We start from the raw sequence: 14,208 nt of genomic DNA on the forward strand, positions 1-14,208 counted from the left end.
TTATCCCAGTTTCTCCAATGCCTTTCAATTTAGCTCAGCTGCTGAAGAATCCGCCTGCAAGCCAGGAAACTCCGGTTCAATTCCTGGGTCGGGAAGATCCTCTGGAGCACAGATAGGCTACCCACTCCAGTATTCTTGGATTTCCCTGCTGGCTCAGCTGGTAAAGAGTCTGCCTGCAAAGCAGGAGACCTGGGATCGATCCCTGGGTTGGGTGGATCTCCTGGAGAAGGGAATGGCTACCCACTCCAGTGTTCTGGCCTGGAGAATTCCATGGAGGTCCATGGAGTCACAAAGAGTCATAGTCCCAAAGAGTCATACATGGCTGAGCCACTTTCACTTTCACTTGCCATACATTAAAAAAATCTTTTCTCGTCACATAGAATGTTCTTTTCTTTAATCACCTCTGGAAGTTTCAGTCAGAGTTAGAAAGCCTTTCCCAATGCTGATATTGAAGAAGAATTCGGCCCTATTATCTTCAAGATTTTGTTATGGTTTCATTTTTTTGTTTAGATGCCTAAACCCATTTACAGTTTATTTTTGTGGATGGTAGATCATAGATCTACACTAATTTTTTTTAATGTTGTTCCAGCATCATTTATTGAATGTTCATCTTTGCCTCAGTGATTTTACATGCCTTTGGATCACATAGAAAAATCCCAAAATATAACTGGTGTTATTCTGAGTTTTTTATTCGATGCCACTGGCCTATTAGTCTATTCCTGTACTGGTACCCCACTGGTATAAATTTGGGGCTTTATAGTGTGCTTTTATGTCTGATATGATTACTATTCACTCATAGGTTTTCCTTTTTACTTACATCCTGGCTATTCTTGCATGTTTTTTAAAAAATATGAACTAAATTATCCATTGGTCTAACTCATAAAAATGTTCGCTGATATTTTCGAGATTATATTCAATGTATACATAACTTTAGAGGGAATGAATATCTTTTTAATACTGAGTTATTCTATCTAAGGTCATTGAAAATCTTTCTACTTATTCAAGTTTCCTTCTATGTTGTTCGAAAGTGTTTACAAATTATCCTTGTATAGATGCTCTCGTTAAGTTGATTTCTATACATTCACTCTTTGTTATCGCTATTGTATATGGGATTTTCTCTCCTAAAGTGTCCTCCAGCTCTGTGTGTGTGTGTGTGTGTGTGTGTGTGTGTGTGTGTGTGTGTGTGTGTGTAGAAACAAAGACTAATAATTTTTGTAGGTAACTTTATATCCTACTACCTTGCTGAATTCTCTTTATTTTAGTTAATTTGTCATGGTTTCTATAAGACTGTTCAGGTGTGCTATGATATCACCTGCACGTAGAGGTGGCTTTACCTCTCCTTTTCCATTCTTAAAAATCTTTTTGGTTTCTCTAGTCAACTGACTAGTGCTTGCTGTTGAAGACTGAATGGGAGTGATGTATTAGGCATACACTGGTTATTCCTGACCTTATTGGAAAACCTCCAGTATAAAGTACTTATATAAATAAAGTACTTGCATGAGGAACTTCTTACATAGCATTTATCATGTCATAATGCATCCCTGATTCCTATTTCTTGAGTTTTCTCTTTTTTAACACTAATGCCTATTGAAGTTTCCCAAAGATTGGTTTGGCATCTATGGTGATAGTCATATGATTATTGTTGTTCAGTTGCTGTGTCATGTCTGACTCTTTGCAACTGAGGCTCCTCTGTCCTCCCCTATATCCCAGAGTTTGCTCAGATTCATGTGTATTGAGTCAGTGATGCTATCTAACCATCTCATTCTCTGCTGCCCCCTACTTTTTTGCCTTCCATCTTTCTCAACATCAGGGTCTTTGTCGTTAAATATGTTACCGTGGTGAATGATATCAGTGAAGTTCCTAATATAGAGCCAGCCTTGTATTAATGGAATAAATCCCACTTTGTCACAGTATATTACTTTCTAAATGTATTGTTGGCCGTTTGCTAATATTCTATTTATAGTTTTGGTATCTATGTGTATGTGTTAGTATCCTACTTGCTTCCTAAAAGAAGTTAAGGAAGTGTTCTTCCTTTCAAATGTTCTTACACAAGTCATAAAGCTTTGGTACTATTTGATCTTTGATGGTTTACAAGAATTCACTGATAAATACATCTGAGCAAAGTGCTTCGTGACGGTAGTTCTTGTAATAACTTTATCCATTTCTTCTGTGAAAATTGGCTGATTTAAACTTTCTAACACTAGAGTCAGACTTTTGGTAGTCTGTATTTATCTAGGAAGTTACCTATTTCATGTGGATTTTCAAGTTGATATGAGTATAGGTTGACAAAGTAATCCCTCAGTTTTTAAGTTTCAATGATTATTTCATCCTTTTCACCTATTACTTTGTCTGTCTCTGTGATCTTGCTTCCTTCTTCAAGCCAGCTTATGGCTTGTCTGCTTTGAAAAACAGGATTTCAATTTGTTATTCTATTTTGTGTCTCATTCATTTCTGCTTTTATCTTTTGTTTTATTTAGTTGTTCTTTTATTCCTAGGTTTTCTTTTCAGTTTTCTGAGGCCATACTTTTAATTCATTTATCTTCATTCTTTTATTTTTACCCATAAGTGTGTTTATGGCTGTGAACTTGCCTCAGATCACTGCTATAAATGTCTCCCATAGATTCTGATGTGTAGTTTTTCATAGTCGTTCTTTATAACTTGACTTTGTATTTCTTGAACTCAGCACTTTTTAAAGAAGAGTTAAAATTTTTTCAGATGGAAAAGCCTTTCTGTTTCAATTTTTGTTATCAACTATTGTTGCATTGGGATTAGATAAGATTGCTTGTAATATTTCTACTTTATAGAAATTAATGGTATCATCTCTGTGAGATCATTACAATCCATCACTGACAAGTGTATATTCTCTAGTCTTTTTTGTTGTTGGTGTAAATTTATTTATTTTAATTGGAGGCTAATTAGTTTACAATATTGTGTGCCTATTGCCATACATCAACAGGAATCAGCCATCGGTCTACATAGTCCCCAAGTCCTGAACCCCGCTCCCAGTTCCCATCCCACCCTATCCCTCTGGGATGTCCCAGAGCACTGGCTTTGAGTGCCCTGCTTCATGCATCGAACTTGCACTGGTCATCCGTTTCACATATGGTAATATACATGTTTCAGTGCTATTCTCTCAAATCATCCCACCCTCGCCTTCTCCCACATAGTCCAAATGTCTGTTCTTTACATAAATCCCTCTCAGCTGTCTTGCATATAGGGTTGTCGTTACCATCTTTCTAAATTCCATATATATGCGTCTATACACTGTATTGATGTTTCTCTGTCTGACTCACTTCACTCTATGTAATAGGCTCCAGTTTCATCCATCTCATTGGAACTGACTCAAATGTGTTCTTTTTTATAGCTGAGTAATAGTCCATTGTGTACACGTACTAACACTTCCTTATCCATTCGTCTGCCAGTGGACATCTAGGTTGTTTCTGTGTCCTAGCTGTTGTAAACACTGCTGCAATGAACACTAGGGTACATGTACATGTGTCTCTTTCAGTTCTGTTTTCCTTGGTCTGCATGCCCAGCAGTGGGATTGCTCGGTCATATGGCAGTTCTATATCCAGTTTTTTAAGGAATCTCCACACTGTTCTCCATAGTGTCTGTACTAGTTTGCCTCGCTACCACAGTGTAGGGGGATTCCCTTTTCTCCACAGCCTCTCCAGCATTTATTGTTTGTAGACATTTGGATAGCAGCCATTCTCACCAGCGTAAGATGGTACCTCATTGTGGTTTTGCTTTGCATTTCTCTGATGAGTGATGTTGAGCTTTTCGTGTATTTGGTAGCTATCTGTATGCCTTCCATGGAGAAATGTCTATTTAGCTCTTCGGCCCACTTTTTGATTGGGTCTTTTATATTTCTGGTACTGAGCTGCATGAGCTGCTTGTGTATTTTGGAGACTAATTCTTTGTCAGTTGCTTCATTTCCTGTGATGTTTTCCCATTCTGAAGGCTGCCTTTTCACCTTGCTTTAGTTTCCTTTTTGTGCAAAAGCTTCTAAGTTTCATTAGGCCCCATTTGTTCACTTTTGTTTTTATTCCCATTACTCTGGGAGGTGTGTCCTAGAGGATCTTGCTGTGATTTACATCAGAGCATGCTCTGCCTATGTTTTCCTCTAAGAGTTTTATAGTTTCTTGCCTTACATTTAGATCTTTAATCTATTTTGAGTTTATTTTTGTGTATGGTGTTAGAAAGTGTTCTGGTTTCATTCTTTTACAGGTGGTTGACCATTTTCCACAGCAGCACTTGTTAAAGAGATGGTATTTTCTCCATTGTATATTTTTGCCTCCTTTGTCAAAGATAAGGTGTCCATAGGTGCACAGGTTTATTTCTGGGCTTTCTGTTTGGTTCCACTGATCTATATTTCTGTCTTTGTGCAGGTCCCATACTATCTTGATGACTTTCTCTTTGGAGTATAGTCTGAAGTCAGGAAGGTTGTTTCCTCCACTTCCATTCTTTTCCAGGATTGCTTTGACTATTCGAGGTTTTTTCTGTTTCCATACATTTTGTGAAATTATTTGTCCTAGTTCTGTGAAAACCATTGGTAGCTTGATAGGGTTTGCATTCAATCTATAGATTGCCTTGGATAGTATACTCATTTTCACTATATTGATTCTTCCAATCCACGAACATGGTATATTTCTCCATCTATTTGTGTCATGTTTGATTTCCTTCATCAGTGTTTTAGCATTTTCTATATATAGGTCGTTTGTTTCTCTAGGAAAATTTATTCCTGATATTGTATAATTTTTGTTGCGATGGTGAATGGGATTGTCTCCTTAATTTCTCTTTCTATTTCTTCATTGTAATTCTTTAGGAATGCAAGGGATTTCTGCGTATGAATTTTATATCCTGCAACTTTACTATATCCACGGATTAGCTCTACTAATTTTCTGGTGGTTATTTAGGGTTTTCTATGTGGAGGATCATGTCATCAGCAAACAGTGAGAGTTTTACCTCTTCTTTTCCGATCTGGATTTCTTTTATTTCTTTTTATTCTCTGATTTCTGTGGCTAAGCCTTCCAAAATTATGTTGAATCGTAGTGGTGAGAGTGCGCACCCTTGTCTTTTTCCTGACTTTAGGGGAAATGCTTTCAATTTTTCCCCACTGGGGATAATGTTTGCTGTGGGTTTGTTGTATATGAGTTTTATTATGTTGAGATATGTTCCTTCTATGCCTACTTTCTGGAGAATTTTTCTATCATAAACACATGTTGAATTTTGTCAAAGACTTTCTCTGCATCTATTATTTCCACCATTGTATTTCCCACCTCAGTTCTCTTCTCTTCCGCCTCAGTCATTCTACCATTGTTTTCCTTCAGAGTGCTTTTAGTTGCAGTTATGGCATTGTTCACGATTGATTGATGCTTCTGTTTTTCTTGCAGGTCCTTTTTAAGCATTTCGTGCCTCTTTTCAATCCTTGACTCTAGATCTATTTATCTGTAGCTCCATTTTGTTTTCAAGATTTTGGATCATCTTTACTCTGATTATTCCGAATTCTTTTTCAGGTATACTCCCTATCTCCTCCTCTTTTGTATGGTTTCGTGGGTTTTTGTCATGTTCCATCACCTGCTGAATATTTCTCTACCTTTTCATTTTGTTTAGATTGCTGTGTTTCAGGTGCCTTTTCTTCAAGATGGAAGTTCATGGTTCCTTATACTTTTGGAGTCTGCTCCCTGTGGGTGGGGATGGACCAGTGACTTGTCAAGGTCTCCTGGTTTGGGGAGCTTGTGTCTGTGTTCTGGTGGGCATAGCTGGATCTCTTCTCTCTGGAGTGCAGTGAAGTGTCCAGGAGTGAGTTTTGGCGTGTTTTTGGCTTTGGCATGGCTTTAGGTAGCCCCTCTTTAATGTTCAGGGTCTGTTCCTGTTTTGCTGGAGAATTAGCATGGTGTGTCTTTCACTGGAACCTGTTGTCTTTTGGGTGGATCTTGGTTTCAGTGCAGATATGGAGACTTTTGGGTGAGCTCTTATCTATTAATGTTCCCTGGAGTCCAGAATTCTCAAATGTTCTAACGTTCTGGAGTGAAACGTCCTGCATGTGGCTTTTGGTCCTACACTTACAGTTGCCTCAAGACCTCTTCATCTATACATCACAGAAGATGAAACCCCTAGGTTAATGGTGCAACAATTCTCCACACCTGGGAACACCCAGAGAGATTCACAGTGTTATGTAGAGAAGAGAAGAGGGAGGAAAGAGAAATAGGGGACCAGGAGGAGAAAAGTGGGTGTCAAAAGTGGTGAGAGCAATCCAGCCAGTAATGAAATCCCTAAGTGCTCTCCACAGCTCAGAACACCCAGAGAGATTCACAGACTTATGTAGAGAAGAGAAGAGGGAGGAAGGAGATAGAGGTAGCCTGGAGGAGAAAAGGGAGAGTGAAAAGGGGGGAGAGCAACTAAGCCAGTAATCAAATCCCTAAGTGAAAATGGATACTAAACAATTGATTCTTAAACGTACAAAATTGATAGCAAATATCAGATATCAAATTTTAAAAACCTAGAACAGAAGTTAGACTCTTAAAACTACAATATAAAAAATAAATGCAAAATCAATCACAAAAATAAAAAACATACTTAGGCTATTTGTTTAAAAAAGTGTTTTTAAAGGTAATTGTAGGCCATAAAATGAAAGTTCAAAGAATAAAAAAGATTTGAAATTTTTAAAGAAGTTAAAATGTGATAATAGTGAAATTATAACTAGGAATTTCTCTGGAGCTACCATGGGCAGTGTGGGGTCACTTCAGTGTCAGCTGATCCCTTGTTTCAGCTTGTACTTGTTTCCAAGGTCTATTCCCAGTCTCAGCATTAACTGCAGTGTTTTAATCTGGTGCACCTGTCACTTCCAGAGCAGTTCCCCCTTCTTTCTTTATTTTGGCATCCTCTGTTTGCAGATCTCTTCAGTGTCTACTTACTACCCTGACAAGAGGGGGTGAATGTGGCCACTGATTTAGGCTCACTTGTTCATTTGTGTTGTGGGGAGAGAGGGACACTGCAAACATATACCACTGGCACGTGTGGGGAGTGATCACAGTGGATGGACCACAGTGGTTTGGCCCCAGCCCAAGGTGGCGTGTACTTTCTGGGTCCACACTGCTCAGGCTCCAGAGTGCTCTGCAAGGGCACTGTCCCAAGTGTGCCCTGCATTTCGTGCACTTCCCACTGAGGTTCTTGTGTGCTGCACATGTGCACAGACCCAGATGGGCTGTGCGTTTTGTGCCCTTCCCAGGTCCAAGCAGCTCAGGCGACCAGGTGCTTGGCTAGTGCACTGTCCCAGGTGGGTCATGCGTCTTATGCACCTCCCTGGTTACAGCCACTTGATTGCCCTGGTGTGCTGCAAGAGCACAGCCCCAGGTGTGCCATGTGTCTCCTCTCAGGAGCTGATCTCAGGCTGTGACATCCCTGGCAGGTGTGAACCATCCAGGATCCCTGGAATACATGGTTAGCTACTGGGAGCCTGCTCACTGTTTGGTGGAAGATGTGGTCTCTGGGGCCGAGACTGCAGCAGCTCCTTGCCTTCTGGCCCTGGGTGTCACAAACCTACCTCTCTGTCTCCGGGTATAGAGGGCCCTATACGGCAGCCGGCTTCCTCTCCTATAATATTTACACAATCATTTCTTCTGTGAGTGTGCCAGGGGTCACTGTGCGGCATTAGAACCTTTCATGGGAAAGGATTTTTTTTTTTTTTGTTCTCCCCGGCGATCCCATGGTTTGGGTTGCTATCTCACATTAGGTCCCTCAGATGTTCCTCAGGGCATTCAGGCCCAGTTCTTTCCCTAAGGACCGATGATGCAGCCCGCGCCTCCCTGCCCAGGCCCTCTTGCTGGTGGCGGATGCAAGCATCTTTGCCACTTCTCCATCTCCCCGTGTTGTTGCTGTTAGGTACGGGTATTCTATGTTTTCTTTATCTCTCCAGGTTGCTGCCCTCTGAGATTCAAAAACTCCCCACAGACATGGCTGTCAGAGGGTTTCCTACTGTGTGGAAAATTCTACTTCTTCACCACTCCGTCCCCAGGACAGTTCTCTGTCCCTAAATCTTTAGTCTCTCTTTTCTTCTTTTGTATGTTGTGCTACCTCCTCTCGAAGAGATTGTGCTGCCTTTCTGGGTGCCTTGTGTCCTCCACCAGTGCTCAGAAGTTTCTTTGTGGGAGTTGCTCAACATTCAAATGATCTTTTGATGAATTTGTGGGGGAGAGGCTGGTTTCCCCATTCTATTCCTCTGCCACCTCGGGACCACCCTTTTCTCTAGTCTCATACAATCTGATCAGCCTTAGACTGAGTTTGATGTATTAAATCTTCTATTGTTATTGTTTTCTCTTACTACTGTTATTTTATCCACATATGCGTCCCTATTTACTTTTTCTTTTTAATTAGTTTATTTATCTACTTTTTAACTTTACAATATTGTATTTGTATTGCTATATATTGACATGAATCCACCATGGGTGTACATGTTTTCCCCCTCCAGAAGCCCCCTCCCACCTCCCTCCCCATCCCATCCTTCCGGGACATGCTGGCGCACCAGTCCCGAGCGCCCTATAGCATGCAGTGAACCTGGACTGGCGATTCGCCTCACACATGATAATTTACATGCTTCAATGCCATTCTCCCATATCATCCTGCCCTTGCCCTCGCCCATGGAGTCCATCATACTGTTCTATTTATCTGTGTCTCTTTTGATGTTTTCGCATACAGGGTTATCTTTACCGATTAACTATACCATATATATGTATTAGTATACTGTATTGGTGGTTTTCTTTCTGGCTTTCTTCACCCTGCTTAATAGGCGCCAGTTTCATCCACCTCATTGAAGGAGTTTGCAGTACTCCTGGTGCATAAATATTCCTGCAGATTATATCTTCACTCTGAGTTTATGGTTTTATGATTAAGACATGTTCATGTTTTATGATTAAGATATATTTCAGTCAGTTCAGTCAATCGGTCGTGTCCGACTCTTTGCGACCTCATGAATCACAGCACTCCAGGCTTTCCTGTCCATCACCAACTCCTGGAGTCCACCCAGACCCATGTCCATTGAGTCGGTGATGCCATCCAACCATCTCATCCTCTGTTGTCCCCTTCTCCTCCTGCCCTCATCTTTCCCAGCATCAGGGTCTTTTCAAATGAGGCAGCTCTTCACATCAGATGGCCAAATATTTGAGTCTCAGCTTCAGCATCAGTCCTTCCAATGAATATTCAGGGCTGATTTCCCTTAGGATGGACTGGTTGGATCTCCTTGCAGTCCAAGGGACTCTCAAGAGTCTTCTCCAACACCACAGTTCAAAAGCATCAATTCTTCTGCGCTCAGCTTTCTTTATACTCCAACTCTCACATCCATACATGGCCACTAGAAAAACCGTAGCGTTGACCAGACGGGCCTTTGTTGACAAAGTAAGCTCTCTGCTTTTCAATATGCTGTCTAGGTTGGTCATAACTTGCCTTCCAAGGAGCAAGGGTCTTTTAATTTCATGGCTGCAGTCACCATCTGCAGTGATTTTGGAGCCCAGAAAAATAAAGTCTGACACTGTTTCCACTGTTTCCCCATCTATTTGCCATGAAGTGATGGGACCAGATGCCATGGTCTTAGTTTTCTGAATGTTGAGCTTTAAGCCAGCTTTTTCACTCTGATCATTCACTTTCATCAAGGGGCTCTAGTGCTTCTTCACCTTCTGCCATAAGGGTGGTATCATCTGCATATCTGAGGTTATTGATATTTTTGCTGGCAATGTGGATTCCAGCTTGTGCTTTCTCCAGCCCAGCGTTTCTCTGATGTACTCTGCATATAAGTTAAAGAAGCAGGGTGACAATATACAGCCTTGAGGTACTCCTTTCCTATTTGGAACCAGTCTGTTGTTCCATGTCCAGTTCTAACTGTTGCTTCTTGACCTGCATACAGGTTTCTTAAGAGGCAGGTCAGGTGGTCTGGTATTCCCTTCTCTTTGAGAATTTCCCACAGTTTATTGCGATCCACACAGTCAAAGGCTTTGGCATAGTCAATAAAGCAGAAATAGATGTTTTTCTGGAACTCTCTTGCTTTTTCGATGATCCAGCGGATGTTCGCAATTTGATATCTGGTTCCTCTGCCTTTTCTAAAACCAGCTTGAACATCTGGAAGTTGACGGTTCACGTATTGCCGAAGCCTGGCTTGGAGATTTTTGAGCATTACTTTACTAGCATGTGAGATGAGTGCAGTTGTGCGGTAGCATGAGCTTTCTTTGGCATTGGCTTACTTTGGGAATGCATGAAAACTGACCGTATCCAGTCCCATGGCCACTGATGAGTTTTCCAAATTTGCTGGCATATTGAGTGCAGCACTTTGACAGCATCATCTTACAGGATTTGAAATAGCTCAACTGGAATTCCATCGCCTCCACTAGCTTTGTTCATAGTGATGATTCCTAAGGCTCACTTGACTTCACATTCCAGGATGTCTGGCTCTAGGAGAGTGATCACACCGTCATGATTATCTGGGTCATGAAGACCTTTTTTGTACACTTCTTCTGTGTATTCTTGCCACCTCCTCTTAATATTTTCTGCTTCTGTTTGGTCCATACCATTCTGTCCTTTATTGAGACCATCTTTGCCTGAAGTTCTCCTTTGGTATCTCAAATCATCATAGTTAATGCATTGTTAAAACTCATCCTGAAGCACCTATTTCCTTAACACTTTACTCTCTAATCCATGCATTTTTTCCTCCAGTATCAGCTAACACTCCCCTATTTCATTATGATAAAAAGGTTGTTCTATTTTCTTATACTCTTCCCCTTTCTCTCATTTTTACTTGCACATGTTCTGTTTTTTCACAACATAAAACTTGTGTACATTAGTCTTCTCCCCTTTCCTCCATGTTGATTTTAGTATTGCCATGTAAAATACTCACCGTTAGATACTTTGGTGACGTTTTCCTCCTCATCACCTGTTGGGACACAATCTCAGTTCTTCTTTTAGAAGATTACTGGCAAATATTCTGTAAAGAGACGTGTAGCGAATATTGTAAGTTTCCGGGTCGCAGTGTCGCTGTCACTCTACTCAACTATGCAACTGCAGTGCCAAAGCATTCAGAGACAATACATAAATGGTAGATCGTGGCTTTGTTCCAATCAAACTTTATATATCAAATGAAGCAGTGGGCTTGATTTGGGTTAGTGGGCCAGTCTGAAGACTAATCCCTACTCTAGTAGCTTCCTTAGTTGAATATAAAATCTTTATGTCAGCCTTTCATTTTGTTTGTTTGTTTTGGCGATTGAGGGAGAAGTCATGGTACTATGATATGTGGTTTTCTTATGTATTGAAAGAGCCTTAATTTTCCCTTCTGTTTATTTTTCCCATCATTACCCAAGGGCCAACTGAGGCTTCTCCCTTCTTCGTTGCCTTATTCTTCCCTAAAAAAGTTGTATCTTTCAAAAACTGCACTTTTAATTCATCCGTGTCCCTTAAAGAGTTCCTATTAGGAATTCCTCCCCTGTAGTCCATGCTCTCATAATCTAGGACACCTTTTTAGGATTTTTAGATTTATTCTGTGCTTAGTCATTCTGCTGTAGTTTTAGATCTCCTTTAAGCCCTTTCCCATCTTCCTTCCTCTCTATCTCTTGGGAGATTTCTATGTCTGTCTTTTTTCTTACCACAAAGCCTAGTCATGGGAGTATGAAAAATCATGCTGAGATTTCATGATTTTTGTTTTATTCACAATTATTTGGAATTTTTGGCATTCCCCATTTTGAAGGAATTATGAGGCTTTTATGTTGATGCACATTTTGCTTCTTATTGGTTTGTATCTTTTGGGGAAGAAATAATTTGAGGACGGTCAAGATCGGCTTCTGCCAACTTACCTATGACTTCTAATGGCATTTTATCTAATGTAAACGTGCCTATGTGTGCATATATCTAATTAAATCCACACGCAAGTCTATTTTCATTCTATTCCCAGAGGAGAGGTCACTTAAGTTGGCCATATAATTAGCCCATATACTTACTCAGTAAGCATTTTGTCCATAGCTATCCCCGGAAACAGACAAGAGACTATATATTTCTTCTCAGAACTTCTAATATTCTCCACTCTGAAGCAGGTTTGTGAAGATGGACCAAAAGACCACAGCCACACTCCTCGAGCTTGCTGCAAAGAGTCTGCTGAGTAGTGAGCCTGCAGTGATGCATGCTCTGGAGGAAATCCCAAGAGATCTCTTTGTTCCATTGTTCAACGCTGCCTTCTTTGGTGGGCATAAGAAGATCCTAAAGGCAATGGTGAGGGTCTGGCCTTTTCACTGTCTTCATCTTGGGTCACTGAAGGCACAAGAGCCATACTATGACATCTTGGAAGCCATGATTGATGGTCTGCCGATCCCCCCAGCCCAGAACTCTTCCTCTAGGTAAGTTTACGACCAGAAGATTTATAGGGAGTCAGCAGGAGGGTATGCTGTAGCCTGCGGCAGGGGAGTATCTAACCTTCTCCCAACACTAGCCAATGAGTTCAGCAGTTGGGGTCACATTCAGTATTTCCTTGTCTTATAGAGTTGATTAAAGAATAGAGGTGATTGAGGGTACTATGTATGAATTTGAGTGTGATTACATAGAAGTGGGACGTGGGCATTGAGACAGGGCAAGACCAGAGGTGAAGGAAGTGTGGGGAAAGGATGAAAGATGCTCAATTTGTGTGGAAAGAACTTCCTGGTGAATGGTGATGAAGTGAAAACCAGGATTCAGGTGTTCTCTCTCTGTTTCCCATCATTGATCTTGCTGGGTTATGTTCCAATCAACCACATCTCATGTGTTGTGTCTTCTCCTTTCCTTACAGGGGCCACAAACTGAGGATCCTAGATTTAAGGCACAACTCAAAGTATAAGACAACATGCTCTCACGTCAGGATCGCATTCCCTTTGTGTTTACAGTCACGCATATCCCCTCAGCACACTGTCCTTAACTTAGAAAACACTCAGCATCATAGTGCCAGGTGCCTTGGGATTGGTAATTCCAGGTCTGAGGTTGAGACAGCTCAGGAAACCATGGCATTACTAGTGGATATTTCCCTCAATAATACCTTGAGAACACAGCAGTTTCTCACTTTCCTCTGTAATAAAGTTGAGCAGAGCTCTGGGTTCTTGCACCTCTGCTGCAGAGATTTGCAAATCAGTAGAATGTCTGCCAAAACACGGATCCTTCAGATTGTGGATCTGGGGTGCATTGATCATCTGGAAACGGATCAAGCTTATCTGAGTGAGGTCATGACCCATTTTTCCAGAATGATCCACCTGCGCAGCCTTAGTTTGTCTAACCTCAGCTTTGAGTCTTATAAGGGAAGGAATTTCAGGTATTTTCTCATCTGGCTTGGGCAGCTGGAAAACCTCCAGGAGCTCAGGTTGTCTTTCTTCTACCTCAAAGATCAACTGCACAGAGTACTCAGGTGAGGGGGTTGGGAGAAATCTGGGTTCCCTGAAAACCTCATTGTTAAGACAGAAGGGCCCATTCTTGCGTCTTCCTATGCTCCTAGTAACCTATATCTCCTTTCACCTCAGCATAGGCATTGCTCGGACTTTGAACCTAGCTGGGGGAGAATGGGGAACCTTATGGTGAGGGACAGATGAGGTTAGTGAAGGAAGCTCTGCTCACTCATTTATTCAGTGACTACGGGCAGACAGTTAGAACATGTCTGTACATAGATTTCTGAAAAAGACTCCATTCTTCTGCTCCTGGACTTTATAGCTCTCTAGGGAGGAAGGGGAGGCACTCAGAGAGAAACATTAAGTTGTAGCTCTAATGCACATGCCCGTGGATGGCTCACAAGAGTTAACACTGCCCGATAATTTTGCTCCTGTATTTTCCTGAAGGCTTAGACCCTTGAATGGAGAGCTTCTCATCTGGGAAGTAGTTAAAGGAAACCCTCAGTTGCCTGCTTCCCTGGACCCATCCTCGCCAAATAAGTCAACCAGATCCAGCACTTATTATTTTGTATATATTGAGTGCATGCGATTTTTTTCACTTAATCCTTCTTGTAACCATGAATAATAATTACTGCTGTGCACATTTTCAAGGTTAAAACCCTCTTCCTCAGAGTGGTAAAGTAACTTTCTCCGGGTCACAAATTTATAATCTCTGATCATCATGTCCACATTGATAACCACCTATTGGAAACTCGTATATAGCAGTGTATTCTAGACGAATATATTACTGTAATTTGGGGCTCTTTGCTGTCATTCTTCTAAAATAAACTTA

General features: G+C 41.1%; 1 protein-coding gene across 4 annotated transcripts in view; it reads left to right on the top strand.

Moving 5' to 3' along the window:
* LOC145536938 (melanoma antigen preferentially expressed in tumors-like) overlaps positions 1–14,208 on the top strand; it is a 33,499-nt gene that overhangs the window by 17,152 nt on the left and 2,139 nt on the right. For 2 of the 4 annotated variants that reach the window (XM_081567255.1, XM_081567256.1), the window contains exons 2-3: positions 12,069–12,368; positions 12,794–13,399. In XM_081567255.1, coding sequence (XP_081423381.1) covers positions 12,079–12,368; positions 12,794–13,399 — 896 coding nt within the window. In that variant the 5' untranslated portion in view covers positions 12,069–12,078. Of the gene's footprint in view, positions 1–12,065; positions 12,369–12,793; positions 13,400–14,208 lie in introns of all 4 variants that reach the window. The other 2 variants (XM_081567257.1, XM_081567258.1) reach the window with 1 other exon arrangement.

Source organism: Giraffa tippelskirchi, chromosome X, assembly GCF_054371585.1.
Source record: "Giraffa tippelskirchi isolate mGirTip1 chromosome X, T2T-mGirTip1v1.2.pri, whole genome shotgun sequence".
Taxonomy (NCBI): domain Eukaryota; kingdom Metazoa; phylum Chordata; class Mammalia; order Artiodactyla; family Giraffidae; genus Giraffa; species Giraffa tippelskirchi.